This window comes from Ovis aries, chromosome 24 (assembly GCF_016772045.2).
Source record: "Ovis aries strain OAR_USU_Benz2616 breed Rambouillet chromosome 24, ARS-UI_Ramb_v3.0, whole genome shotgun sequence".
NCBI lineage: Eukaryota > Metazoa > Chordata > Mammalia > Artiodactyla > Bovidae > Ovis > Ovis aries.
Window position 1 is genome coordinate 28,034,652 of NC_056077.1, and position 24,818 is coordinate 28,059,469.

The 24,818-nt window shown below is 53.4% G+C and overlaps 2 protein-coding genes across 3 annotated transcripts; one reads left to right on the top strand and one right to left on the bottom strand.

Moving 5' to 3' along the window:
- Positions 1-1,724: 1,724 nt before the first annotated feature.
- Positions 1,725-8,612, top strand: SLC5A2 (solute carrier family 5 member 2). 2 transcript variants are annotated; one of them, XM_027961884.2, is made up of 14 exons: positions 1,725-1,864; positions 2,412-2,483; positions 2,560-2,664; positions 3,703-3,867; positions 4,178-4,283; positions 5,100-5,180; positions 5,332-5,561; positions 5,883-6,018; positions 6,255-6,362; positions 6,489-6,639; positions 6,751-6,919; positions 6,997-7,212; positions 7,926-8,055; positions 8,143-8,612. In XM_027961884.2, the coding sequence occupies exons 1-14, from the start codon at positions 1,730-1,732 to the stop codon at positions 8,367-8,369; spliced, it is 2,031 nt and encodes a 676-aa protein (XP_027817685.1). In that variant the 5' UTR covers positions 1,725-1,729; the 3' UTR covers positions 8,370-8,612. The 2 variants fall into 2 exon arrangements, with proteins under 2 accessions (XP_027817685.1, XP_027817684.1); XM_027961883.2 differs by having other exon boundaries at positions 7,926-8,612.
- RUSF1 (RUS family member 1) lies at positions 7,378-23,093 on the bottom strand. The gene is made up of 13 exons (XM_004020932.5): positions 22,774-23,093; positions 22,443-22,557; positions 18,531-18,576; positions 16,906-16,938; positions 16,719-16,824; positions 14,008-14,109; positions 11,667-11,737; positions 11,403-11,587; positions 11,264-11,321; positions 10,273-10,343; positions 9,444-9,587; positions 9,256-9,333; positions 7,378-8,768 (listed from the first exon to the last, which is right to left on the bottom strand). Exons 1-13 carry the CDS (start codon positions 23,053-23,055, stop codon positions 8,671-8,673), a joined length of 1,389 nt encoding a protein of 462 aa, XP_004020981.2. The 5' UTR covers positions 23,056-23,093; the 3' UTR covers positions 7,378-8,670.
- Between the last annotated feature and the right edge of the window lie 1,725 nt (positions 23,094-24,818).

Genomic DNA, 24,818 nt, shown 5'->3' on the forward strand with positions numbered 1-24,818 from the left:
CCTGACCAGGAATTGAACCCAGATCCCCTGCATTGGGAGCTCAGAGTCTTGGCCACTGGACCACCAGGGAAGTCCCATAGTGGTAACCTTTTCATTAACACATCTTTACTGACTTTCTCCTTTCTTTGTCTCTCCTCCTCATTCCTTCACAGCCCTGACTGTGATCGGCTCCCCAATACAGTTCTTGCACCCCAATTCTCGTCTTAGAGTCTGTTTTTGAAGGGACCATGATGAAGGCATTCCTTAAACAACTCACCACCTTCCCCTAAAATATTATTCTCTGTTCTCATTTCCACCATGAACCCTACTACCATAATCAGACACCCAAGTCTGGTCAATTCTTCTAGAAAGAGCAGCAGGTATCTATTTATCAAACCATTCCCTTCTCGCCTCCAGCCCTGTGCTGAGCAATGGGACTCCAGGGATGAATCCAATCATCTCCTGCTCTTGAGGGAGTCGCTGGTCTATTGGGGAGACAGATCTGGATCCAGGCAAGGTCCACACAATGTGCTCAGAACTGTGTCAGGAAAGTCAGAGAAGTCTTTCCTGAAGAGATGCCGTGGGCTGAGCACTGAAGGCTGAGTAGGGGCTGGCCATTTGGGAGGCAGGGGGGTGTCCCAGGCAGAAGGCACAGCTTATAGAAAAGTTCAGAGGGTATGAGAATCCAGGGGCTGGGGAGGGCAAGGGCATGGGAAGGAATGTGATTTCATTCTGGGTTTGGTGTAGAGGATGGAGGAGAAGGGTGGGCAGGGGTCGGGGCGTGGCAGGCCTTAAGCCTTTGGATAAGAGGCTCCTGCCTCCTCCCGGGTGTGATGGAGAGCTCTGGAGGTTTCCTGAGCAGGGGAGTGACACTGTCAGATTTGAGTCCGAAAATAATTCCTTGGGACTTCCCTCGCAGTCCAGTGGGGCAGGACTCAGGGCTTGGGTTTGATCCCTGGTCAAGGAACTAGATCCCGAATGCTGTAACTGAAGATCCTACATGCTGCAAGGAAAACTGAAGATCCCATGACACAACCAAAAAAATAAATATTTCAAAAAGAAAGAAAAAGGCTCAGTGGTAAAGAATCTGCCTGCCAATGCAGGAAACACAGGTTGGATCCCTGGTCCAGGAAGATCCCACATGCCATGGAGCAACTAAGTCTGTGCGCCACCATTACTGAGCCTGCGCTCTAGAGCCTGGGAGCTGCAATTAGTGAGCCCACACACCGCAACTACCAAAGCTCAAGTACCCTGGAGCCCCTGCTCTGCAACAAGAGAAGCCGACGCAAGAAGCCTGCGCACCACAACAAAGAATAGCCCTTGCTTGCTGCAACTAGAGAAAAGTCTGCACAGCAACGAAGACCCAGCACAGCTGAAAATAAATAAATAAAATTATTTTTTAATCAATTTTTTAGAAAAGAAAATGATTCCTCTGAATTAGTTTGAACTGGGGGGCTAGCTCAGCCAGGTTCCCTAGGTCAAAGCTGAAGGATAGGCATTTTTAGCCAGTGAAAGAAGTCATTTTGAGCCCAAGTCTCTGGAGAATAGGCAGGGGCTAAGGCCCAGGAAGGGGAATACCCTTGAATTTGAAAGTGTCCAGCTCCCCAGGACCACAGCCTCAGCCTCTGTGAGGCCTGATTCAGCTAAACAAAGCCGGGTAGCAGGGGAACTTGTCGGCTCACTGCCCCCAGGGTAACCATTAATCCTTCCCAGGGGGGAATCCAGGGGCTAGTGCCCTGAGGGGCAGACCATGGGCAGAATGGAGGAGCACACAGAGGCAGGCTCAGCACCAGTGCTGGGGGAACAGAAGGCTCTAATTGACAATCCTGCTGACATCCTAGTCATCGCTGCTTATTTTCTGCTGGTCATTGGTGTCGGCTTGTGGGTGAGACGCTGGAAGATGCTGCTAGGGCGCCACTTCTGGAGCCTGGGGGGAAGTCTCAGGGAGCCCTGTGTGTGGCAGGGGAAGGATGCCTGGATCTTTGAGGGAGAAACCTGGTGTGGGACAAGTAATTCTTCTTTTGATAGCTTCAGGGCGGCCCAGGCCACACTCATTCATGCTTTGTCTGCCCACTTTGGGGCTGGACTAGTTTTAAGGGGTCAGCGGCTTTTCATCAGGACAGCATTCTAAATGAGGTCTCTATTCCCCTGTCTACATAACAGGTGGCTGAGCAGAAACCCGTATCCAGGGCCCACAGGAAAGTCAGGCCCCATCTAGCCACACTCTGGCTTGGGGAGCTAGATGCTGGGTTAGGGCCCGGGTGGATCTGTGTCTTGGGAGGAGGCTGGGGGTGGGGTCGGGGGGAATCATCAGGGGAGCCGCACGCTGGTTAATATTCAGCCTGGAACAAGGCTGAGGAATGTGTTGAGGAGGCTAATGAGGTCCAAAGATGTGCCCCGAACCCAGGCCTCTCCTCCTTCCCAACCCCCAGTCCATGTGCAGAACCAACAGAGGCACCGTCGGCGGCTACTTCCTGGCGGGACGGAACATGGTGTGGTGGCCGGTGAGAGAGGCGGGGCTGTGGAGCGGGAGGAGGCCTGGAGAAACAGCCTGGCTCACCCCCACCACTGGCCACCCAGGTTGGAGCCTCTCTCTTCGCCAGCAACATTGGCAGTGGCCACTTCGTGGGCCTGGCAGGGACCGGTGCAGCGAGCGGCCTGGCGGTGGCTGGATTTGAGTGGAATGTGAGTCCCTCCTTTTGGCCAATAACCGCCCCCTCACCCCGGAAACACCTGGAAGGGTCACACCTGGAGAGGCTCCAGGTGGAGGTGTGAGACCAGAGTTGGGACTTCCCAACTGTGCCGTGGGGCTAGCCTTCAAGTGATGCTCAGGCAGCCAGCTTGGAGGCAGAAGCAGGTGGGAGATCCTAGGATCAGGGCAAGGGTAGGTCTAGAGGTGTATTAGCTGATCATATCAGCATTGAGGGTAAGATGCTTGAATTCATAGGAACAAGTCTGTTAGTAAGCAGTGTTGTTATGACAAAGTTGATCATAGTATGGCTGTAAATAAAACTGATCACACGAATGATAGTGTTCAATACTAGGATACAGCAGGTGGTTTGATTCGCTTTTGCTATGTGAGCCTAAACCAGCCACACCCTCATTGGCCTCGATTTACTCCTCTCTGAAATGGGGTGAACAGTCTCAAAGTTGGTACAGGGCTTCTTCTGACGCTCTCCAAAGCGGTGGCCTGTGAGCATCTTTAAGCCAAATGAAAGCCCCTCGCAGAAAAGGGCAGGAGAGGAAGCTCTGGGACTGAGGCTTGCCTCGGAGACTTGGAAAGATCAGGGCTTTGAGCTCAGGACTTCCTGGAGGAGGAGGCCTCTGAGCTGAGCCTTGAAGGACAGGTTTGGGTGGGTGGAGAGGAGAAGGGAGGCAGAGGCTGGGGTTGGGCTGAAGGGTCTGTACTTGGATTCAGGTGCTGGGGGTGGGAGGAGGAGGAGTCTAGGGGTCATCTTGGGAGAGATGGCCAGGGGTCATGGCCTGGGGAGGCAAGAAAGGCTGTAGTTAAGGGCCCAGCGAAGTATCAAGAGCTTATCCAGAAGGCCCAGAGCCCAAGGTCATTGTCTGCATTTGTGTCCTCTGGGGCCCTGGTGCAACCTTGCCTTGGAGTAGCATGTTCCCCAAGACAGGAAGGTTCTTTAGACCCCTTGTGGGCGAGGACGGGCTCAGAGCAGGATCTCGGGCGGGGAGTCACCCTCCGATGTCGCGCTGTGCCTGCAGGCGCTGTTCGTGGTCCTGCTACTTGGCTGGCTCTTCGTGCCGGTGTACCTGACCGCGGGCGTCATCACCATGCCACAGTACCTGCGCAAGCGCTTCGGCGGCCATCGTATCCGCCTCTACTTGTCCGTGCTCTCGCTTTTTCTGTACATCTTCACCAAGATTTCGGTAAGCACGCGTGGTGGGCGGAACGGGCCCCTGGACGGGTGGGACCACCCAGTGGAGGTCTCTAGAAAGCCCCAGTTGAGGAACAATCGCTGTAACAACCGTAATGGAGGCAGGGCCTGGAAGGAATCGGTTTCTGAGGCTACAACCATAGTGGGAGGTATCAAAAAATGAGGGCGCTTTTGAGGTGTGGCCAAAAGTTTGGCCCAAAAGTGACCCAAAAGTTTTGGGTACTGATTCTCGGCAGGAGGTGGATCTGGGTCCCCACCCTGGCCCCTGGATCCTGACCTGCGCGCTCGCTCCTTCTCCCAAGGTGGACATGTTCTCCGGGGCAGTATTCATTCAACAGGCTCTGGGCTGGAACATCTATGCCTCCGTCATCGCGCTCCTGGGCATCACCATGATCTACACTGTGACAGGTGGCGGGGGCGGGGTCTTAGGGCAGGGAGCCGCGCTAGGGGCAGGGACTGTAGGCGGGGCTTAGGGAAGAAAACCGTCCTAGGGATGTGGAGAGTGGGCGGGGCTTAGAGGAGTCACCAAAGGTAGAGGGCTGGAGAAGTTAAGTGTGATGTGAGCAGAAGGATCTAAATCTCTGGAAAGCAAACTACACCTCCCCCAGCCCAATCCTCTACAGTCTCCCTCTCCCTCCCCCTCCTTCCGTCCCCACGTTCCTTGCATTGGTCCGAAAGTTCATAGCTCCCAGCCCCTCTTGGGCCTGGACAGCAAGGAAGATTTAAGTTTTTATTAACGTCTGGGAGGGGAGAGTGGACTTGGCCAGACTCCAGGATAACTCACCAATCCCAGTGCTGGCCCAGGGAGCCCGGGGTAGGGTCTGAGGCCTGACGCTGGCCCAGAGTGGGCGGGGCCTGGTGCCAAGGCCCACTGTACAGCCCGGCCCCTCGGGATGGGATGGAACTGAGAACTGGAGCTTACAGGATCACCTCCTTCTGTTACACAGACGAGAAAACCTGGACTTAGAGGAGGGCCTGTAGTGGAGGTCCTACACGGGGTGCACCTGGCATCCGTGAAGCCCCAAACTCAGCCCCACTGTGCTCACCCAGCCCTGCCTCCTGACGTCAGAGTGCAGGAGCTCGGGGAATGGGCCATCATTTTGAAATCTGCCCTCCAGGAAAATTAATTGGAAAAGGGGAACCCTTTTCCAGTTCCCGCAAAGACAGTCTATGTACTAGAGACAGCCTGTCTGGGCTGTGCCCCCTGACCCAGGCCGGTTGCAGGAGGGCTGGCGGCGCTGATGTACACGGACACGGTGCAGACCTTCGTCATTCTCGCGGGGGCCTTCGTCCTCATGGGTTACGGTACGGGCTCAGCCCATGGGGGAGGGGCGCGGAGGGCGCAGCTCTCAGAGCTCTCTTCCCGGGAGCAGGGACATCCCGCGTCTGGGCCGGGGTGGTCCGAGGGAGGGCCTTGTCGCGGGCGCCGGGTCCCCTGACGGCCTTGCCCTCACAGCCTTCCACGAGGTGGGAGGGTATTCGGGGCTTTTCGACAAATACTTGCGGGCAGTGACGTCCCTGACGGTATCCGAGGACCCGGCCGTGGGCAACATCTCCAGCTCCTGCTATCGACCCCGGCCGGACTCCTATCACCTGCTCCGGGACCCTGTGACGGGGGACCTGCCATGGCCCGCGCTGCTTCTGGGGCTTACTATCGTATCCAGCTGGTACTGGTGCAGCGACCAGGTGAGGGGTCGGTGCTGAGGCGGGATGAGAGGCCCGGATAGAACCTGCGGGGGTGCGGAGCTGAGATGGGTGGAGCCTGAACCCACCTGGGAAGCCAGGTGGAAGGCGTGGTCCGAGGTGGGGGGCGGGCGGGAGGCCTGCCAAATAGACCTACCCAGATGGAGGCGGATCCAAGGGGCAAGGTCTGTTCTTGGAACTGAATTGTCCGCCTCGAGGGGCCAGCGGCGGGGCCCGGATTAGAGAGGCGACTTGGGGCAAGGCCAGAGAGACGGCGAGTTACCCGGGACTGGACGCAGACCGTTTGAAAGCACCTCGTCGCAGGTCATAGTGCAGCGCTGCCTGGCTGGGAAAAATCTCACCCACATCAAGGCGGGATGCATCCTGTGTGGCTACTTGAAGCTGATGCCCATGTTCCTCATGGTCATGCCGGGAATGATCAGCCGCGTTCTTTACCCGGGTAACGTCAGCAACCCCGCCCCGCCCCCGAATCCTGAGCCCCATCCAGCCCCTTTCTTAGTGGAGGATACAAGTGCCCGTCTCCCATTTCCCTTCCCGTCCGAAGATTTGGGCCACCCAGTCCCGCCTTCCACCTGGGGATCCCATCTCTCCGCTGGGATTCCCGGTCCCCACTTAGGCGATCCGAAGTTCCAGACCCCGCCCCGCCCTAGCCACGTGGTGCCCTTCTTCCCGCAGACGAGGTGGCGTGCGTGGTGCCCGAGGTGTGTAAGCGCGTGTGCGGCACCGAGGTGGGCTGCTCCAACATCGCCTACCCGCGGCTCGTCGTGAAGCTCATGCCCAATGGTGAGGGCGGTCCCCGGTTGCCCCCCATGCCCACAGGCGCCAGTGTGAGGCGTCACCCCTCGCCCGGCCCGCACCCTCCGGGCGCCCCCTCGCGACCGCAGGCTCACGGCTCCAGTCCGCCCGCAGGTCTGCGCGGACTCATGCTGGCGGTCATGCTGGCGGCGCTCATGTCCTCGCTGGCCTCCATCTTCAACAGCAGCAGCACACTCTTCACCATGGACATCTACACGCGCCTGCGGCCCCGCGCGGGCGACCGCGAGCTGCTGCTAGTAGGACGGTGGGCCTGGGTTTTCCATCTCCGGCCCCACGACTCGGCCCCTGGGGAGGGGCAGTAGGGACGGGGGAGACCGGGTCCTGGGTGAAACCTCCTGATGGCCGCCCACCGCAGGCTCTGGGTGGTGTTCATCGTGGCCGTGTCAGTGGCCTGGCTGCCCGTGGTGCAGGCGGCACAGGGCGGGCAGCTCTTCGATTACATCCAGGCGGTCTCCAGCTACCTGGCGCCACCGGTGTCGGCCGTCTTCGTGTTGGCACTCTTCGTGCCCCGCGTCAACGAGAAGGTGAGCGTGTGTGCACATCGGGCGCTGGGGCCGGACTTGGACGCCCGAGGAGGCTGACGCGCTCTCCGGCCCCGCAGGGCGCCTTCTGGGGACTGATCGGGGGCCTGCTGATGGGTCTGGCACGCCTGGTTCCCGAGTTCTCCTTCGGCTCTGGGAGCTGCGTACGCCCCTCGGCCTGCCCCGCGCTTCTCTGCCGCGTCCACTACCTCTACTTCGCCATCCTGCTCTTCGTCTGCTCCGGCCTCCTCACCCTCGTGGTCTCGCTGTGCACACCACCCATCCCACGCAAACACGTAAGTGCAGGCCTCCCGTGGGTGGGTGTGGACCCTCTCCACCCTGAGACTGCAGTCTGCTTCCCACGACTCCCAGTGGGGAGGACCTGAATGTCTGTAAGGAGGTTTGGTGAGGACAGACCAAGGCGTCCAGGTTGAAGCTTTACTTGCAAAGCAAGCACAATGTTTTGATTCAAATCAAGTTTATTTGAGGTGGTTTTGAGGTGGCCTGAAGATCTGGGGCCCCCCAGAGTTTTGGCCTCGGTGGTGGCTGGGAGGGACCGAGTACTACCCCAAAAGCCCCCAAAGGGCTTGGTTTTGTGCTGCGGGAAGGTGGGTGCCCCAGAGCAGAGCTGATTGGGGCCCAGAAGGAGGGGTAGGACTCCACAGGTGCAGAAGGGGCAAAGGCAGCAAGAGGAAGCCTTCGTAGCAAACACCCACAGGGAGGAACACCGTGTTGGCAGGACTGGAAGACTAAGTACTAGAACTGAATTGTGAGTGTAGACGGGGGACATGGGGGTGATGAAGCCGAGGGCAGAGCAGGGCCAAAAGTTTTTGAACACTTAGTTGAGGAGCTTGGGTTTAGCCTGAGGGCAGCCATGGAAGGTGGTCCCGGGCTGCTGTGCAGGCTGGACAGAGACACGAGGGAGTGCTGGTATGGACAGGAGACCTCCTGCTCTGGGCAGGGTGTGGGGACGGCACTCCCACTCGGCCCCTGCTCCCTCCTTCCCCAGCTCCACCGCCTGGTTTTCAGTCTCCGGCACAGCAAGGAGGAGAGGGAGGACCTGGATGCTGAGGAGCCAGAAGGTCCGACCGCAGCCCCTGTGCAGAACGGGCGCCCTGAGCACGCAGTGGAGATGGAGGGTAAGGCACTGCCCCCGGGAGTTGGAGCGGGGGCGCCGTGGGAGCCGAGTGTCCTCAGACTCACTGTCAGGCCTCATCTTCTCCCAGCGCCCCCGCCCCCAAGGCCAGGCCTGTTTCGGCAGTGCCTGCTCTGGTTCTGTGGCGTGAGCAGGGGTGGGGCGGGCAGTCCCCCACGCCCTACCCAGGAGGAGACAGCTGCTGCAGCCAGGCGGCTGGAGGACATCAGTGAGGACCCACGCTGGGCCCGCGTGGTCAACCTCAATGCTCTGCTCATGATGGCCGTGGCCACGTTCCTCTGGGGCTTTTATGCCTGAGGCTCACTGTGTCGGATACCCTGAGTCACAGCCTTGAGGTGACTGGGCATGGGGAGCCAGCTGCAGTGAGAAGGGCCTGGGGCCAGAGAGTAGCAGGGAGCCCCCAGGACCCCTACTCTCTGCCTTGTTTCTGCCTTGGGCCCAGTCCATTTGACTGGTAGCCACACCCTGTGAGGCCTCGGCCAGCTGGCCACTGTGGTTTCCCTAAGAACAAATAAAGCTGCCTTGCTTAGTCCTGCTGCAGCCAGAGTGTCCTTGTTCCAGGCCCCTGTCCTGAGACCTGGGCCTCCAGCGGGGCTGCTCACAAGACCTTCTTTTCTGGGCACAGGAGCCACGTGGCCCTCCACTCATCCACCTCTAGCTGGTGCTTCTCAGTGCTCCAGCCCGCATCCTGTAGACCTGGGGAGAGGGAAGAGGGGTGGTGAGACTCTGGGCTAACCCTGAGGAGAGGGGTAAGGCGCAGCAAGGGCTGGGTGTACTGCTCAGGATCCCCTTGCCTCTGCGGGGTGATCTCTGGTGTAAAATGAGGCTAAAACCTCATCTGGTTGCCGTATAGATTCATTAAGCAGTGCAGAGAAAAGGGCTAGAATGGAGTAGGGGCTAAATGAAAGATCATCATCGGTAATTTGTGAGCCTTCCCCCTCCCTCCGAACCCACCACCCCACTCCTGCTCTCCAGTGCCAACTGGGCTTCCATAGTCTGTCAACACTGAGTGCCTCACAGACCGTCCTAACCTCCCCGTCCTGCAGACAGGGAAACTGAGACCCAGACTTGAGATCACAGAGAGAAATCCAGGTCTTCCACCTCCCAAATAGAGGGGTAGGGATGGGGCTAGGCAGGGCCTCTGGGGAGTAGGTCCAGGAGCCGTGGAGCAGAAGGATGTTACCTTTCAAGAACTTTGGGAAGAGCTTGTCCAGCACTTGGTGTGTCTCCCTGACAACAACCCAGCTCTCTTTCTCAGGACCTGGACAGGGGTGAAGAACCAGAAGCTCCTAGGTGTCCCAAGCAGAAAAAGGCTCCTTCCCCTCTCCACCCTGCTTTAGTCAGAAGAAGCCTGGACTGTGAGGCATTTACCTGCCCGTACTTGGTTCCTCAGTTCCTCCAGCTCTTCTGGGAGGGGTCCATCTCCCCGCAGGGCTCCAAGCACCAGCCCGTGAGTGGCAGCCCTTAGAACGGCCTCAGGTCCTGCCATCGGACTCAGGACAACCTGTACCTGGTCTGGAGAGACCCAGGGACAGACTGGTACAAGGGAGGGGCCAACTCCAAAACTCTCTCAGGCCTACCAGCCTGCTTCATCCCTGTCTGGCCCAAAGGCCTTGGCCAGGCATGAAAGGCCAGCTCCCACCCTTTCCTTTCCAACTTCATCTCCTGTCGCTCCCCAGTGCTCTGACCAAGCTAAAATGCCCAATTTCCAAGATACGACTTCAAGGCAGCTCCCTGAGGTGGGCTTATTTTGTATGTCTTTAATAGTTAGTGAGAATAAGCATCTTTTAACATACTACCAGCAGACCATTAAACTTTAGTGCCTGCTTCCTCAAGAGGTGACCTGAATAGGAGATGAAAGAGGTTCCTCAGGGAGAACCAAAGGTCACAATCTCATTTGTGTGTGCTGCAATGTAAAAGTGCTTTTATATAATTGCCTTTTTTGATCCTCACAAACACCCTGCAGATAATAAGGCAGGTATTACTAGCTCCACTTTACAGAGTGGTCAAGGGAACTCTATAGGGGCATGCAGCTATATAATTTGAATGGATTCAATCTCAGCTTCAAGCTCCCTTGAGGACAGCAGGCAGACTCCAAACTGTCCAGCATGTATCCAGAGCTTGGGGCCCAGGGGCTAGAGGAATGAGAGGCTGAGCCCAGGAGGGTGAGTCTGAAGCTGGGAGAACACAGCACACTTACTTCGTGACTGGTCCCAGTGAAGGAGGTAGGGTTCTTGGTGCCCCTCAACCAGGTGCTGCAGCTCAGAGACACTGAAGGAAACAAGAGTGTGCAGTCGGTGGTGGGGGAGAAGACAAAGCAGGCACGACCATCCAGTCACTGCACAGCCACCTAATCGTTAACCCAAACTGTCCTGCACCTCTTTCCCATCCGCCCCTCAGCTGTTACCCTCCCCCACATCAACCCGTCCTTTCTTCCCGCATCCAACAAACACATCAACAAACGTGTCTTCTTTGTCTTACAAGAGTCACTTGAGTAGCCCTACACTCAGGCAAGTAAACATCCACAGAGCAGAACTACTTTATTTGGTGGTTCAGAAAGGCCGATCTGGGATTTCTCTAGTGCTACTACAAGGAGCATGGGTTCAATCCCTGGTCAGGGAACTAAGATCCCACATAGTCGTGTTATACACTGCCTGCCCTCAAGCACCCACAGTGACACCCCCGCCCCCTCCACCGCCAATGGAAATGAAGAACCAGAGAGGTAGGGCTTGGTCAGGGGAGGCCAGTGATAATCAGAGCAAGGAGCACAGGCTTCCCTGGTGGATGAGTGGTAAAGAATCCGCCTGCCAATGCAGGAAACATGGGTTCGATCCCTGATCCAGGAAGAGCTCACATGCCATGGGGCAGCTAAGCCTGTGCGCCACAACTACTGAGCCTGTGCTCTAGAGCCTGGGAGTTGCAACTGCTAAGCCCAAGTGCCGCTACTACTGACACCCTCGAATCCTAGAGTCTGTGCTCTGCAACAAGAGAAGCCACCACAATGAGAAGCCCCCGCACTGCAACTAGAGAGTAGCCCCTGCTCTCTGCAACTAGGGAAAAGCCCATGCAGCAACGACCAAAAAACCAAGCACAGCCAAAAATAAATAAAATTATTTTAAAAACAAAAAGAACCAGGAGCACATGGCGGGAAGGTGACAGCGGTGATGGGTGGGAGACGTTGGGACACTCACCTGGACGTCACACAGTGTAGGGGGGCCCCCAAGGATAGAGACACAGACGACCAGAAACCTGTGGGAAGCTGGAGTCAGGATGCCCAGGCAGAGGAAGGAGCTAGGAGACATAAGACTTGAGCCCAAGGGGTTGGGTCACCTGTCCACAGTGGCTCCATCCGATTGGCTGATGTGGGGCCCAGTACCTCTCCCCGCTGAAGGAAGTGCCTCAGGACCAGCCAGAGCCGCTGTTCATTCAAGGTCTCTATGACAAGGGCCCGGACCGCTCGGTAGTTGGCGTAGATGTGCAGGGCAGTGAGGAAGAAGAAACAGCCGAGGCTTAAGCTGGGGCGAGAGAATGAGGTGGTCTGTGGGAGCAGAGGCCCAGCTGGGCGCCTCCTCCCTGCCTTGGATCCCGGCTTACCTGGGGCTATCGGACACCAGGGGCAGCATCAAGAGGCTGACCAGGAGCCCTGCCAGGTTTACCAGTGTCTCCTGGAAAATGGCAGAGGGGTTTGGAGCTGCAGGGCTCCCCTCCAGGCCAGACTGAACATCCCTGAGTGCCTTTCACCATAGTCCTCCCTGCCCCAGACGCTCCCTACACCGATATGGGTGCCTAGGAAATTTTTAACATTTTCGATGAGTGAGCCATCCTTTGAGATACAATCTGCTTCTCTGTCCAGCTAGATGCAATGCCCGTGGAACATTTCTTTGTTTTGCAAACATCACTTGTGTAGCCCTACACTCAGGCAAGTAAGCATCCACAGAGTAGAAAGACTTTATTTGGTGGTTTAAAAAGGCCGATCTGGGATTTCCCTGGCGGTCCAGTGGTTAGGACTCCATGCTTACACTGTAGGAGCCGTGGGTTCAATGCCTAGTCAGGGAACTAAGAATCTACATGCTGCATGGTGTGGCCAACAAAAAGAGGCCGATCCCCCCCGCCCCTCGGTATGCAATAACAGGCAGACACTTCTGCAAAGGGGTCAACGAACCACCTAGGAAGAAATGCACAAAATCCCAACCTCCCTGGAGAATCAATGTTATCAGACCCCACTGATGGCCGAAGGTGGCCTGAGTGAGCCTACCTTAGGGGAAAAGACCCATGGCCATGACCCCCGACTCATCAGGAGGGAGAAGTCTGAACTGGGGTTCCTGCCTATTGGGGTCCCTGGGATAGGTGGTCCTGGTGCAGAGGGGTGGGCTGTGGGTGTAAACTGGGGATCAGGGGCCTTGGGAGCTCAGGAACAGAGGGCCCTCCACGGGGTGGGAACAGTCATCTCCAGCAGCCACATGGAGTGGGCAGCAAAGCAACAGCTTCAGAAAGCAGGGGCCTGGTCCTGGGCTGAGCACCGGCCTCGGGTGCCCCAGTGACCTTACCGCCTCTGTGAACTGAGGAAGCCCTGGGGCCCTGGAAAATAGGCCTGAGGGTGGAAGGGGCTGGAAGTTGGAAAGAGAGCAGGCAAGACAGCAAGCACGGGGCAGGGAGATCCTAAAAAGCAGGGCCTGGTGTACTCACTCCCTAACAACCTTGGAAGAGACAATGGGGAAGAACTCGTTCAACCATTTCTTGAGAGAAGGGACAAGCCCAGGGGGACCCAGAGAGAATCAACCTTTCTGGGTCTTTTTTGCCTCTGCTGTAGAGTAGCAACAATGACACCCTGCATGAATCCATTGTAAGGATTTCATGAGTTCAGACAAGTGAAATACTTGGCACATGGTTAATGCTTAAAAAATATTAAATTGTGTTGGGACTTCCCTGGTGGTCTAGTGGTTAAGACTCTGCTTCCAATGTAAGGGGCACAGGTTCAATTCCTGGTCAGGGAACTAAGATCCCAAACACTGCACAGCATGGCAAAAAAAAAAAAAAGAACTTGTACTAATATTAAAAAGAGTTAGTTTAAATATTTTAAAAAACGAAGTTCTATTTCACAGAATAATATAAGAGATGGCCAGAAAGTAGGACTGGAGAGAACAGAGGTTTCTTTTTTTTTTTTGCCACACACCCCCGACTCCCTCCTCCACCCCCACCCCCAACCCCACTGGCATGTGGAAGCTGAGTTCCCTGTCCAGGGATCGAACCCACGCCCCCTGTAATAGTGCAGAGTCTTAACCACTGGACCACCAGGGAAGTCCCGAGAATAAATATTTCTAAATGGCTTCAGTGTCAAAACCGTGTCATACTTGTGACCTCCCTGGGCCTCACTTTCCACACCTGTAAAACAGAGACAGTAATAGTATCTATCTTAGAGGCTTGGTGTGAGTTAAAGGATTCACACAAGTACTTAGCACAGGAGTACAGAGAGATCCCATTCCTTAAGGGTTTGGCCGTAGGAATGTCCCCATCCCCACTCCAGGCTCCTCTGGTCAGGCCAGGGGCTGGGCGGGAAGGGCCTGCTACACTGCCAAGCAGAGGCCTCAGGCCAGTGACTCTAGGCACCTCACTTTCTAACTTGCCAGGAGCTTTAACATGTGGGCCTCACGTGGTCAGAACACGTAGCTCACAGGGTGAGGCTCTGCTTAAAGAGGACGAGGTCCATGGCAGGGACTCACTCCTGGCCACAGGGCAGCAGGCAGGGCCTGGACTTGTTGCCACAGAGTCCGAGCCCTCACACCTGATGACCTGTCCGAAGACTCACCGACGCTTCCTCCCACCTGTCTCCCAGCGCTCCCCCGAAGCCCTCAGCTGCGTCACTTCCTGTTCCCACACTGTGCCCCGCCCTTTCCCTCCGTGCACCCCGCCCCTTCCCTCGGATTCCAGCTCTCACCTGGCTGCCATCCTTGGCTGACACGTCGGCCATGTTGTTTCTCCGGGCCTGATGCATGGTCAGCGCAGCCCGAGTGGCCCCACCAGCCACACCCACGAGGCACTAGGTGGGGAAAGGGGGAGTTAAAGTCAGAGGGGCTGTGAGCTGCGACAACGCAAGCGTTTCTGGGGATGAGCAAACAAATGGCTCAAACCAGTTTGAAAAATGTAGGCCTCAGGCCACCCCACACTGAAACCCTGAATGCTGTCCATTCTCACCCCGCATTTCCACTAGGCCCACCTCCCCTGTCTTGTTCCAGGAGAAAACTGAAGGTGTGCCTGCCGCGCCACCCTGTGGACCCAGCTCCAAGAAACTCACTTTCTTCCCCCAAGGTGGAGACCGAAGGCCATTCTTAATCCAGAACTTCCCCAGCCTCCAGTGTCTGCTTTAGCTGCCTCCTCCCCTGGCGGAGCTCCAGGTCCAGCTCCCAGGCCCAGTCTGGCTTGCAACTTGGCGCTTACATTCTCCCTGCCTGGAACTAACTCCATTTTCTTCCTGCCCCAGTCGAGGCCTAGCCAAGCCTTCCCGGCCAGTTCAAAACCCACACCAGTGGCCCTGACCACCTAGGGCTCTCCCTCTGAGATGGGAGAGCTCATCGAGTAGGACCACTGAAGGCTTTCACTCATTTGTCAAATATCTTAGGTGTCAGATAAACATTTCGGTGCTGTGGTAGACTTCAGATACAACTGCTACCCTCCTGAAACTTAGAAATCATCAGATAAATAAACCAGTGATGACATGGTCATCATCTGTTCAAAGGTAAGAGGAATGTGGTATGAAAGGAGGCTGCGGTGATGGGTGGGGACCTGATCACACAGAACTGCAAAAGCCTCATTAAGGTCTTTATACCAAGAGCAACAGGCAGGGCGGTGACCTGATTTGATTTCCACTCTAATAAGGACTATGGGGTTGCTCTGAGGACTGAAGAGGGGTGAGAAAAGATTCAGGGAGATGACCTCATGAAATTACTGTGCTTTTTTTTAAGCAACAAGGACCCACCAGGTGACATGGGAATGCATCATAAAAGGACTGGAGAGATTTAAGAGGGGAAAATACAGTCTTGAATGCAGGCTTAGGTGAGGGTGACAGGTGGGAGGGTGACAGGGGGAGGAGGCGAAGGCATGGATGACAGGCAGGCTTCTGGTTGCTGCATCTGGGGGATGGAGGTGCCACTGGTCACTGGAGACTGGAACTCTGAAGAGGGGTGGGAAGAGGGGAGGGGGAAACTCACAGCCGTGCTGGAGTCCCTTATTTAACAGATGAAGAGACTGAGGCCCTCAGAGCAGAGCTCAATGTAATATTTCAGCAGAGGTCACAATCTGTTTTTCCTCTAGGGTTTCCTGCCCTCGAGGGGGCGGGGTGCTCACAGCGTTCAGTCCTGGGCCAGGGAGCTCAGCAGCCTCCACCTTGAAGAGCTGTCAGCTCCTAAATGTCAGTCGTGCCATGTGGAATAACACACCTGATTTTGAAGGGATGGTTGGGCCTTTGTAGATAGATCTTAGATCTTTTTTTTTTTTTTTTGCCACACCACAAGTCATGTAGAACCTCCCTAACCAGGGATCGAACACCAAGCCTCCTGTGGTGGAAGTGTGGAATCTTAATCACTGGATTGCCAGGGAGATCAATTACGTGTCTTCCTGACTCTTTACTCTGCGCCTGGTACTTAACTCTGTGGGGAAGACAGGATGGGCCTCAGGTTCTGTCTTCGGATGAGGCCAACCTGAAGAAACCACCAGGATGAGCAGCCTGGCAGAGAGGAGGAGCCCAGATTCACCCCACTTGCCCCTGCAGCCCCGCTATCTGGTCTGCGCTCTGTCTTGCCACTGCTCTTTCTGCCCAGAACGCTCACCCTGCAACTCACACTCATTCTTCAGGGCCCACTCTCAGGGAAGACCTTCCTACATCCCCTGAGCAGGCCAGAGTCCCTGCTGAACCCTCCTGCAGCCCCTATACTTCTCATCTGGAATACCTATAGCTATCATTCAATAAATATTTAATTACGTGTAGCTTTCTTTCATGGAGAAGGCAATGGCAACCCACTCCAGTACTCTTGCCTGGAAAATCCCATGGACGGAGGAGCCTGGTAGGCTGTGGTCCATGAGGTTGCTAAGAGTTGGACACGACTGAGTGACTTCACTTTCATGCATTGGAGAAGGCAATGGCAACCCACTCCAGCGCTCTTGCCTGGAGAATCCCAGGGACGGCAGAGCCTGGTGGGCTGCCGTCTATAGGCTCGCACAGAGTCGGACACGACTGAAGCGACTTAGCAGCAGCAGCAGCAGCTTTCTTTCAAAGATGGCAGGGCCTGTATTCTGTGCCAAACATGCAGCAGGCACTCTAAATATTTCATGGAAAGAATGAAAGGTGGCTAGAGGACTGGTCCCACGGTGTTGACAATGGATCCCCTGTTCTATCTCTTGCTCAGAGGTCCCTTACCCACCCCCAGCTCCAGACACCACCTTAGACCATCTCAGACTCTAGAGGGAGTCTGGCTGGAGAGGAGGATCAGAATATACCGCTGGGTCTGAGAAGAAATATCTTAACTTTTTCACTCTTCTATAAGTGCCTTGAACACAGGGCCCAGGCTGGGCTGCCCTCGGGGCTCCGAGTGAGCCCCCACAAAGCACCACCAGGGCAGGAATCTTGGGTATGGGGTGCCCCAAGATGGGTACCTTGGCCAGGTTGCTGATGCAGACAGTTACGGTGAAACAGAAGGGCAAGATGGGAGCCATTATCTCGAGGAACATGGCGATGTCGTTGAGGATGTCAGCAAAAAGCCTGGGGAAGGGATAAGGGGTCAGAGGTCAGAGACCTTCATGCTAGAAGACTCCCCTCTCCTCAGTTCCAGCCCCTTCTCACCTCCACTGCTTGGCATTACAGTCCATCTTGCTCCTGTGGAGGAGAAGACATTGGTCAACAATTTGGATTTAAGGGGAAAACATCCTGTGGGCCGTGCGGCCATCCTCAGGACTTGGGAAGGTCCAAAGGGCTCAGAAGAAGAACCCACACCCCAGCCAGACTTCTGTCCCCACACCCTGTCACTGCTGCCTGAAATGCCACCATCAGCAGGGAGGACCTTCAGTGGTTACTCACATTCAGTAGTCACTCACATTTCCCCCTTACTAACCCATGAGGCACTGAAGGAAAAAACTGATTGTCCCGTGGCTGCTCCCCATCCCCTGACCCTCCCGGGAGAGAGGCCATCCTTGGGTTCCTCTGCTATCTGCCCTCCTCTCTTCCTCCTGCTTCAGAGGGTACCCAGCAATAAGCCCGCATATTCTGTAAGCACTACATTTAGCGTAAACGCTACCCTGCGTGTTACAGACAACTAGCCTGGAGAGGGGTACAACTTCCCTCGGATCACATGGAGAATGGGGATGGAACGGCCAAGAGAAAGAGCCAGGCTCTGACACCCAGCCTAGAACATCTCTATTTTGCGATACCATGGACGGTTCCCTCTTCTGCAGGTGGAGTGACTCCTGGACCCTTGTACAAACCCCCAGGGACCCCTTCTCCAAGATCCCAGTGGCAGGAGACATTATAGCCCTCGGGCGAGCTCAGACTTTACAGCATTAACACTGACCCTGAATTTGAAATCTAGACAGAAAAAGAGCATTCCTGGGTAAGGCATGGGGTGCACATGGGGAACTCCTGAGGGAACTAATACATGACAAAGGCAGGACTAGAACACAGGGGCTCCGATGCCTCAAAAAAGCATAGGCTTTAGGTTCAAATCCCATCTCACCAGTTACAGGCTCTGTGACCTGGTCTATTTTACGTCTGGACAAGGTACACATTCAATCCTACTCTACACAGTTGTTAGAAGGATTAGAGAGGATATACAGAGAGCTGGTGAGACCCAGTTTGGGTTGGTAATTGCAGCTGGCGTTTGCTGAGCACTGATTACATGCTAAGCACTTTAGATACACTAGCTCACTGCACCTCACAACCACGACTGATGGCAGATATTAAATCATTCCTGAGGTCCTCCAGTACTGACCGGAAGAGGAAGCAGGCAGCACAAGGCCCTCAGTCCCTTCTGGATAGATGGTGACATGTATCCCACGTGGGACAGGGATTCTGATGACCTCCCCAAGCCCACTCTCCACAATTCAACCACGTGTCTAGGCCACTACACTGCAAGAGGGTCATTCCTTTTGAGCTGAGCACTGTCCCACCCAGGCATCTCTTTTAACAAACCAGCAAAGGATGCTCAGAGCATCCTGACTCTCTGTTTTTCCCATGATGGCCAGCAGAGGGGCCAATCAGTGCTCTTAAAGGCAGATCTCATCCCGGCAGTGGCTCTGTGGCTTCACTGCTTGGTGACCCCGGGAAGGCACCTGTACTGGGTACTCATTACACTCATTAGCTCTGATGTACCTGCTAAATTTCCCCTCCCTTGGAGATGGGTAGGAAAGAGGGGGAGCTGAAAACACAGCCAGGGCTGAGACAGACATGACTCTGGATCAGGAAGAAAAACTCACCCCATCCACCAGGCAAAGACGATGCGGCCCAGCATACCAGTTGAATCTGGGGGAAAGAGGCAATGGTAAGGAACAAGCAAGAGCCTTGGGTGCTGTGGGGCCTGGCACCAAGATGGCTTTCCATCTTGGGTCACTGTCTTTGGGAGCTTAGTCCGGTTTAATAAGTTCTAGCTGCATGATGGAGTCAGAAGTGCCTAGACTTAGTAGCCCCTCAGCACGTACCCCAGAGAACTAGGTACCCATACACATCAAGAGACATGGACCAGAAGGATTCTTTGCAGCACTGTTTATAACAGCTAAAAACTGAGACACCGAATGCTCACCAATAGGAGAATGCATAAATGAATTCTGGCTCATTTACTCAGGGGCATATTAGACAGCTTTGAAAACCCAATGGACCACAACTACTCACTCAGCATGGATGGATCCTGGTATCATCATCCTATATGAAAAAGTCAGTCATGAAGACTACATACAGCACAGTATGCTGTTCGTAAAAGAAAAAAATCCCTGATGCTTTCGTAAAAGAAAAGACCCTGATGCTGGGAAAGATTGAAGACAGGAGTAGAAGGGGGCAACAGAGGATGGCATCACTGACTCAACAGACATGAGTCTGAGCAAACTCTGGGAGATGGTGAAGGACAGGGAGGCCTGTGTGCTACAGTCTACGGGATCGCAGAGAGTCAAACACAACTTAGTGACTGAACAAACGCTCTTCATAAAGCTTGAACGCAACTGAAACTAAACACTATAGTGTCGAGGTATATATACCAATATGGTAAAGCTATTTTTTTAATAAAAGCAGGAAACGCTCTGTGGAAAGTTCAGAGGTTATTGTTGATATTCTAGCTATTAGGTTGGGCAGTGGGTTCACAGACGGTCATTAGAGTATAAATAAATGAAAAGGATTTGAACTGCAGGTTGGGGACAAGAGAGCTGGGAGTATAGGGCAGAAGGAGAGGCTTCCTCAGGCTGGGGTGAGTCAGAGAAATTTCTGGAATCCACTAGACTTTCATTTGCACAAGGGCTTACTGGCTCCCCACTGTGTGCCAGGCACTACGTGAGGGTCTGGCCGGGAGGTATATGTGTGGCAGGGTATAGCGGACCACAGTGAACCAGAGAGTCATGGTTCCAGGCTCAAAAGCAGACAGCCACCATGATGAAGGACATACACACCTGACAAGGGGACTACTCTCTTGGAGGCCATCTGCGAAGCCCTTGTCAGCTGTGGAGGCTGGCTCTGGGGTACAATAATGACACACATCCTCGCTGTCTTTCAAAGTCTGCACTGTACACCACTCTAGGAAACTTAGTTCCCACCTGGTCCTCTTTGCCTCACTTACAATTGGCTGAGCTGCAAGATCTAAAAGCTTCTGAATCCTAGTAAGGGATCAGCTGTCCACAAATTGTACTTGGCTCCCTCTGAAAACTCTAACTGGCAAAAGAGTGTGGCGGTTAAGAGTGGGACACAGGGGCTTCCCTGGTGGCTCGGTGGCAAAGAAACCACCTCCCAGTGCAGGAGACATAGGTTTGATCCCTGGTCTGGAAAGATCCCATTACTGAGCCTGTGTGCCTAGAGTCCATGCTCTGCAAAAAGAGAAGTCTGTGCACCAGAACTAGAGAGTAGCCCCCGCTTGCCGCAACTAGAGAAAAGTCTGCCAGCAGCAAAGACCCAGCACAGCCAAAAATAAATGATTTTTTAAAAAACAGCTGCTAAAAAAAAAAAAGAGTAGGAGATGACATATGTACACCTATGGCTGATTCATGTTGATGTTCAACAGAAGAAAACAAAATTCCATAAAACAATTATCCTTCAATTTTTTAAAAATGTAGGACACAGGAGTCAGTCAGTGTGGGTCCAAATCTTGGCCCTGTGACCATAGGCAAATTGCTAAACCTCTCTGTGCCTCAGCTTCTCCCTCTGGAAAAGGAATTCGTAACAGCATCTACCCAGTATGGCTGTTGCAGAGATTAAGCTATATATTACATGTCAGTGTGCAAAATGACTGGCACACAGCAGGCTGTCAAAATACTGGCTGCTTGTAGTATTAATATCACTAGTTAAGACAGTTAACATTATGTTCCATAAAGAGACCTGTAACTAAAAATGACCGTATCAAAAAATTCCAAGGGAGTTTTTTATGTAAAGCTCTGCATGCAAATTTCTCATGTTTGATGGAAACAAGTATGTAACATCCTTTCTAATGAATTTGGCTTCTTTTAATATCAACAACAGGCTTTATAGTAAGGGAATATTTTTTCGTCTTAAAATGGTCTTGTCTTTTCTTAATAACCTGCCTGAGCTGAAGACATATATAAATATGTTGGTGATTAGACTAGAGTGCTTAGAATTGACACGAAACTACTGACCCCAGCACCCACTGTATTCCAAACACTTAAGCAACAGGAGTGCAATAGAAAAGATCCAAACTAAACGGTGTGGAGGTATGAAAACGTACCCTACAACTAAAACTCCTGGGTTCAAATCCAAGCCCCACCGCTTACTGGCTGTGACCCTGGGCAAGTTACTGTTCTATGTCTGTTTCCCCATCTACAAATTGGACACAATGACAACACCCATCTCAGAGCTATTGTGAATGCTGAATCAATACATTTAAAGACTGGTATACTGAGACTTCCCTGGTGGTCCAGCAGTTAAGATTCTGCCTTCAAATGCAGGGGACACAAATTTGATTCCTGGTCAGAGAACTGGTATCCCACAAACCTAAGCCTGTGAGCTGCACCCACTGAGCCCTCAAGCTCTGGAGTCTGTGCTCGGCAACTAGAGAAAGCCTTCATCTCAATGAAAAGCCAGCACAGCCAAAATTAAAAAAAAACAAACAAACAAACAAAGACTGGTACATAAAAAGTACCGTGCAGGAACTATTATTAATATTATTAAAAGAAGAGACAACTCAAACAAGAGCCACAGATCACCACCACTTTTCCACTGACATGTACTCTCAGAGAAAGAGCTTCTTTCCAGAGATGACTCACATTTGGACAGTTTGGTTAATGCTAAGGGTACAAGCAGGAGCCTCTAGATTCTTCAAAAGATCCAGGGAGGCTCACCAGAGCTGTCGGCAGGCTGACGGTAGGAGCAATGAGCCTTGGGTCTGATTTAACAACAGTGAAAGACAAAGGATGGAAGAGACAACCAAGGGCCCTCCTCATGGAAAACAGTTCCCCCCTTCTTTTCTGCTTCACTCTCTAGAGGGCATGGCACCAAACTGTATCTCTGTGCACGCCCCACCCACCCCCACCCAATGGTTTTTCAAAAAGCAGTATACATTTAACAGATGGTTACCATAGTTATTATTTATAGATCATCTACTTTCCCAGAGGATCCAAAACACCTTTCATTCTTACCCAAATTGCCTCTCTGCTACTCAGGACCTATTACAAAATTGTTTTTTTTCTAGAATTAACTAATTTCCCACACCCCAGGCAGTTGGCAGTTTTATTCAGTAATTGAACTTGTAGGTAGTCCTCCACAGATGAGGAGTAAAGGGGAGGGGAACGTTTTGCTTAGGGATCTGGGCTCGATGATTAAGGGACACTGAACAGCATGTATGTGGAACAAAGTGCAGCTTCAAGGCTGGTGGGCGGGATAAGGGTATTCCTGCCTTGTGTTATTCACCAGTTGTCAACAGAGACAACACAAATGTTTTACTCAGTTGATTTTTGCTTTTTAACGGTACAAGGCACTCTTCAAGGAACCGGGGAGACTTGGCTTCTGGATTTAATCAGACAGAAATGCATAAACATACTCATCACAGCTCAGAGTTAGATGTCAAAACACTAGGAGAAGGGAAAAGGAGGGGTTCGGCTTCCCCGTCGAAGGAAAAAGAGGACAGAGATGATGGCAGGGCTGAGACGAGAGGTCGGTGAGACTCCAGGGGCCCAGCTCACCTTTCACGAGCCAGGTGGCCGTGGCAGCTGAAACAGAAGCTTTTGCGTCCCCTACCCCTATGCCCAGCAAGACTGCGTGGGTGGCCAGGGAGCCCGAGAGGCTGGAAGCAAAGGCCTGGAGAAGAAAATAAGTGGGGTGAGGAGTAAACGCAGGTGCATGGAGGTCTGAGATCTACCGTCAGCCCCACATCACCGGGATGTGTGGCCTGGGACGTGTCACAGCTCGTCTCTGGGTCTCAGTGTCCAGTCTGTAAGTGGGAAGGGACAGGTGGCGCTCTGTCTCCCCTGCCCCGGCTACGCGTCTCTCCTTTCCCCAGTCGGCCAGGCTGACCTGCACGGAATCCCACAGCTGGTAGGGCAGGTAGTCCGGGCTGACGCTATCGGGGAAGCCCTGAGGCAGGAACACGGCCAACAGCCGGGAGAGAGGTGGGGAGGCAGTCCCGGGAGCCACCCCTCCGCCCCCATCTCGTCCTCCGGGTTTCGCTGTGAAGGCTCCGGAGAACCCCCACCAGCTGCGCCCCCAGGCCTCCCACTGCAGGCTCCCGTCGGGGGCGGCACGGCAGCCCCGGGCCGCCCCGGAGCCGAATTGCTCGGAGCACAAGACATCAGCCATCCTGAAACCCTCCCTCAGCCCTGCACGATGGGAAACGTGGCCACAGGACACTTCCGGCTCCACTACGGCGGCTGCAGAGGGACAATCTTCCTCCGCGAAAGGGCCTCCTGTTTCTGCGTCTGCTTTCAACCAGCGACATGGTTCCTTTCCAGCCTCCCGGCCCTGCCTCGACCTCCCGGGGCTGGTCGTTCCTTGTCCTGGTTCTTTATAGCATCTTGTCTGGGGCCGCGGGAGCCCTTTGACTCGCCAGACCCTGGAGGTACTGGTTTTGCTGTGACCCGCGACTTCCGGTTATAGGGACAAGGGAAGAGGGCGTCCCTAGGGAATTGCGTTGCGACCCAATGCAGCCACAGGATTTTTAGCTGTGTGGCCTTGGGCAAGTCAATGTCCCCTCTAGGCCTCAGGTGACTTCTCTGCTGTGAAGCCAGAGACTATATTTTACTCCTGTTCCTAGTACCCAACACATAGTAGGTGCCTGAACGATATTTATGAATCAATGAATGCATGCGTATTGAGAACCTGAACCAAATGATCGCTGAGGCCCCGTTAAGCTTCCCTTATGGTTGGTTTGTGGGTTTTTTGTTTGTTTTCCTTCTGGTGTCTCTGACCCTCCACTGGAAAATTTCTGCCCTTCAGCCTTCCAAATAAATAGATAAAATAAAATATAAACTTCTTGTCATGACCCACAGAGCTCTGTAGATTAGGCCCTGTTCCATTGCTCAGACTTTACCGTTTACTGATTCATCCTCTCACTGCCCCCGCTAGAATATAAACTCCCAGGGGAGAAGAACTTTGTCTTTGGCACTGAACTTTGTCTTTGTCCCAGGGCCTAACACAGATCAGGCGCCAACTACCTTTTTGTGAAATGAATGAATTTATTTTCTCAGTAGCCCTTGTAGGTATTATTTTATTTCTAATTTGAACAAGGAAACTGGAGTTTGCATACCCAAACTGGAGTTTGATGGGGCTTCATCAAACAGATGAAGACAGAGCTGAAAAGCGTCAAGTGTTCACCTAGTCATTCAACAGTTATTTAGTAAGAAGCTGCTAGTCTTCTGGGCTCTGAGTCAGGAGTCCAACTGGAGGCTAATGGTTTTAGAACTACATCATCTTTTTTTCTTTTTTGGCTGGCCACATGGCTTATGGGGTCTTAGTTCCCCAACCAGGGATGGAACCTGGGCTGTTTGCAGTGAAAGTGCAGAGTCCTAACCACTGGACCGTGAAGGAATTCCCTATTTTGTATTCTTTTTAAGTATTATAAAAATAATGGAAGGATACATTCTTACTATAAAATAATTCAAACGATAATATAGATGGAGAAGGTCAAATTCTCCCTTGACATTTATCCCTCTTTCCATTTTCAACGAATACCAGTCAATGCCCAGAAGTAAGCATTGTTTGCCATTTGAGAGAGAGAGAGAAATATAGTTTAATGTTTAATGCCCACTGCCATACTTTCAGCCTGATGTAGCCTGCTCTAACTGTAGTTCATTTAACACTTCGATACCTTTCATATCAGCACATGTGTAGCTATCTCATTATTTTAATAGTTGCAAGTCATGGCTTGGTATGAATGTGCCAGTTTCTATAAATATTCCCCATAATTACTTTAAAATGTTGTGTTAGTTTCTGCTGTACAACAATGTGAATCAGCTATAGGTACACGTATATCCCCTCCCTCTTAATTCTCCCTCCCACCTTCTAGGTCATCACAGAGCATTCAGCTGGGCACCCTGTGCTATACTGCAGCTTCCTACTAGCTA

Bases quoted from the DNA above. Each gene is read 5' to 3' on its own strand.
- SLC5A2 (XM_027961883.2), top strand. From the start codon at position 1,730: ATGGGCAGAATGGAGGAGCACACAGAGGCAGGCTCAGCACCAGTGCTG. The intron at 5,181-5,331 runs GTACGGGCTCAG...TTGCCCTCACAG, and splicing joins CTTCGTCCTCATGGGTTACG to CCTTCCACGAGGTGGGAGGG. The intron at 6,640-6,750 runs GTGGGCCTGGGT...CGCCCACCGCAG, and splicing joins GAGCTGCTGCTAGTAGGACG to GCTCTGGGTGGTGTTCATCG.
- RUSF1 (XM_004020932.5), bottom strand. From the start codon at position 23,055: ATGGCTGATGTCTTGTGCTCCGAGCAATTCGGCTCCGGGGCGGCCCGG. The intron at 18,577-22,442 runs GTGAGCTGGGCC...TCTTTCCCCCAG, and splicing joins GGCCACCTGGCTCGTGAAAG to ATTCAACTGGTATGCTGGGC. The intron at 9,588-10,272 runs GTAAGTGTGCTG...GGGTCTCTCCAG, and splicing joins TCACTGGGACCAGTCACGAA to ACCAGGTACAGGTTGTCCTG.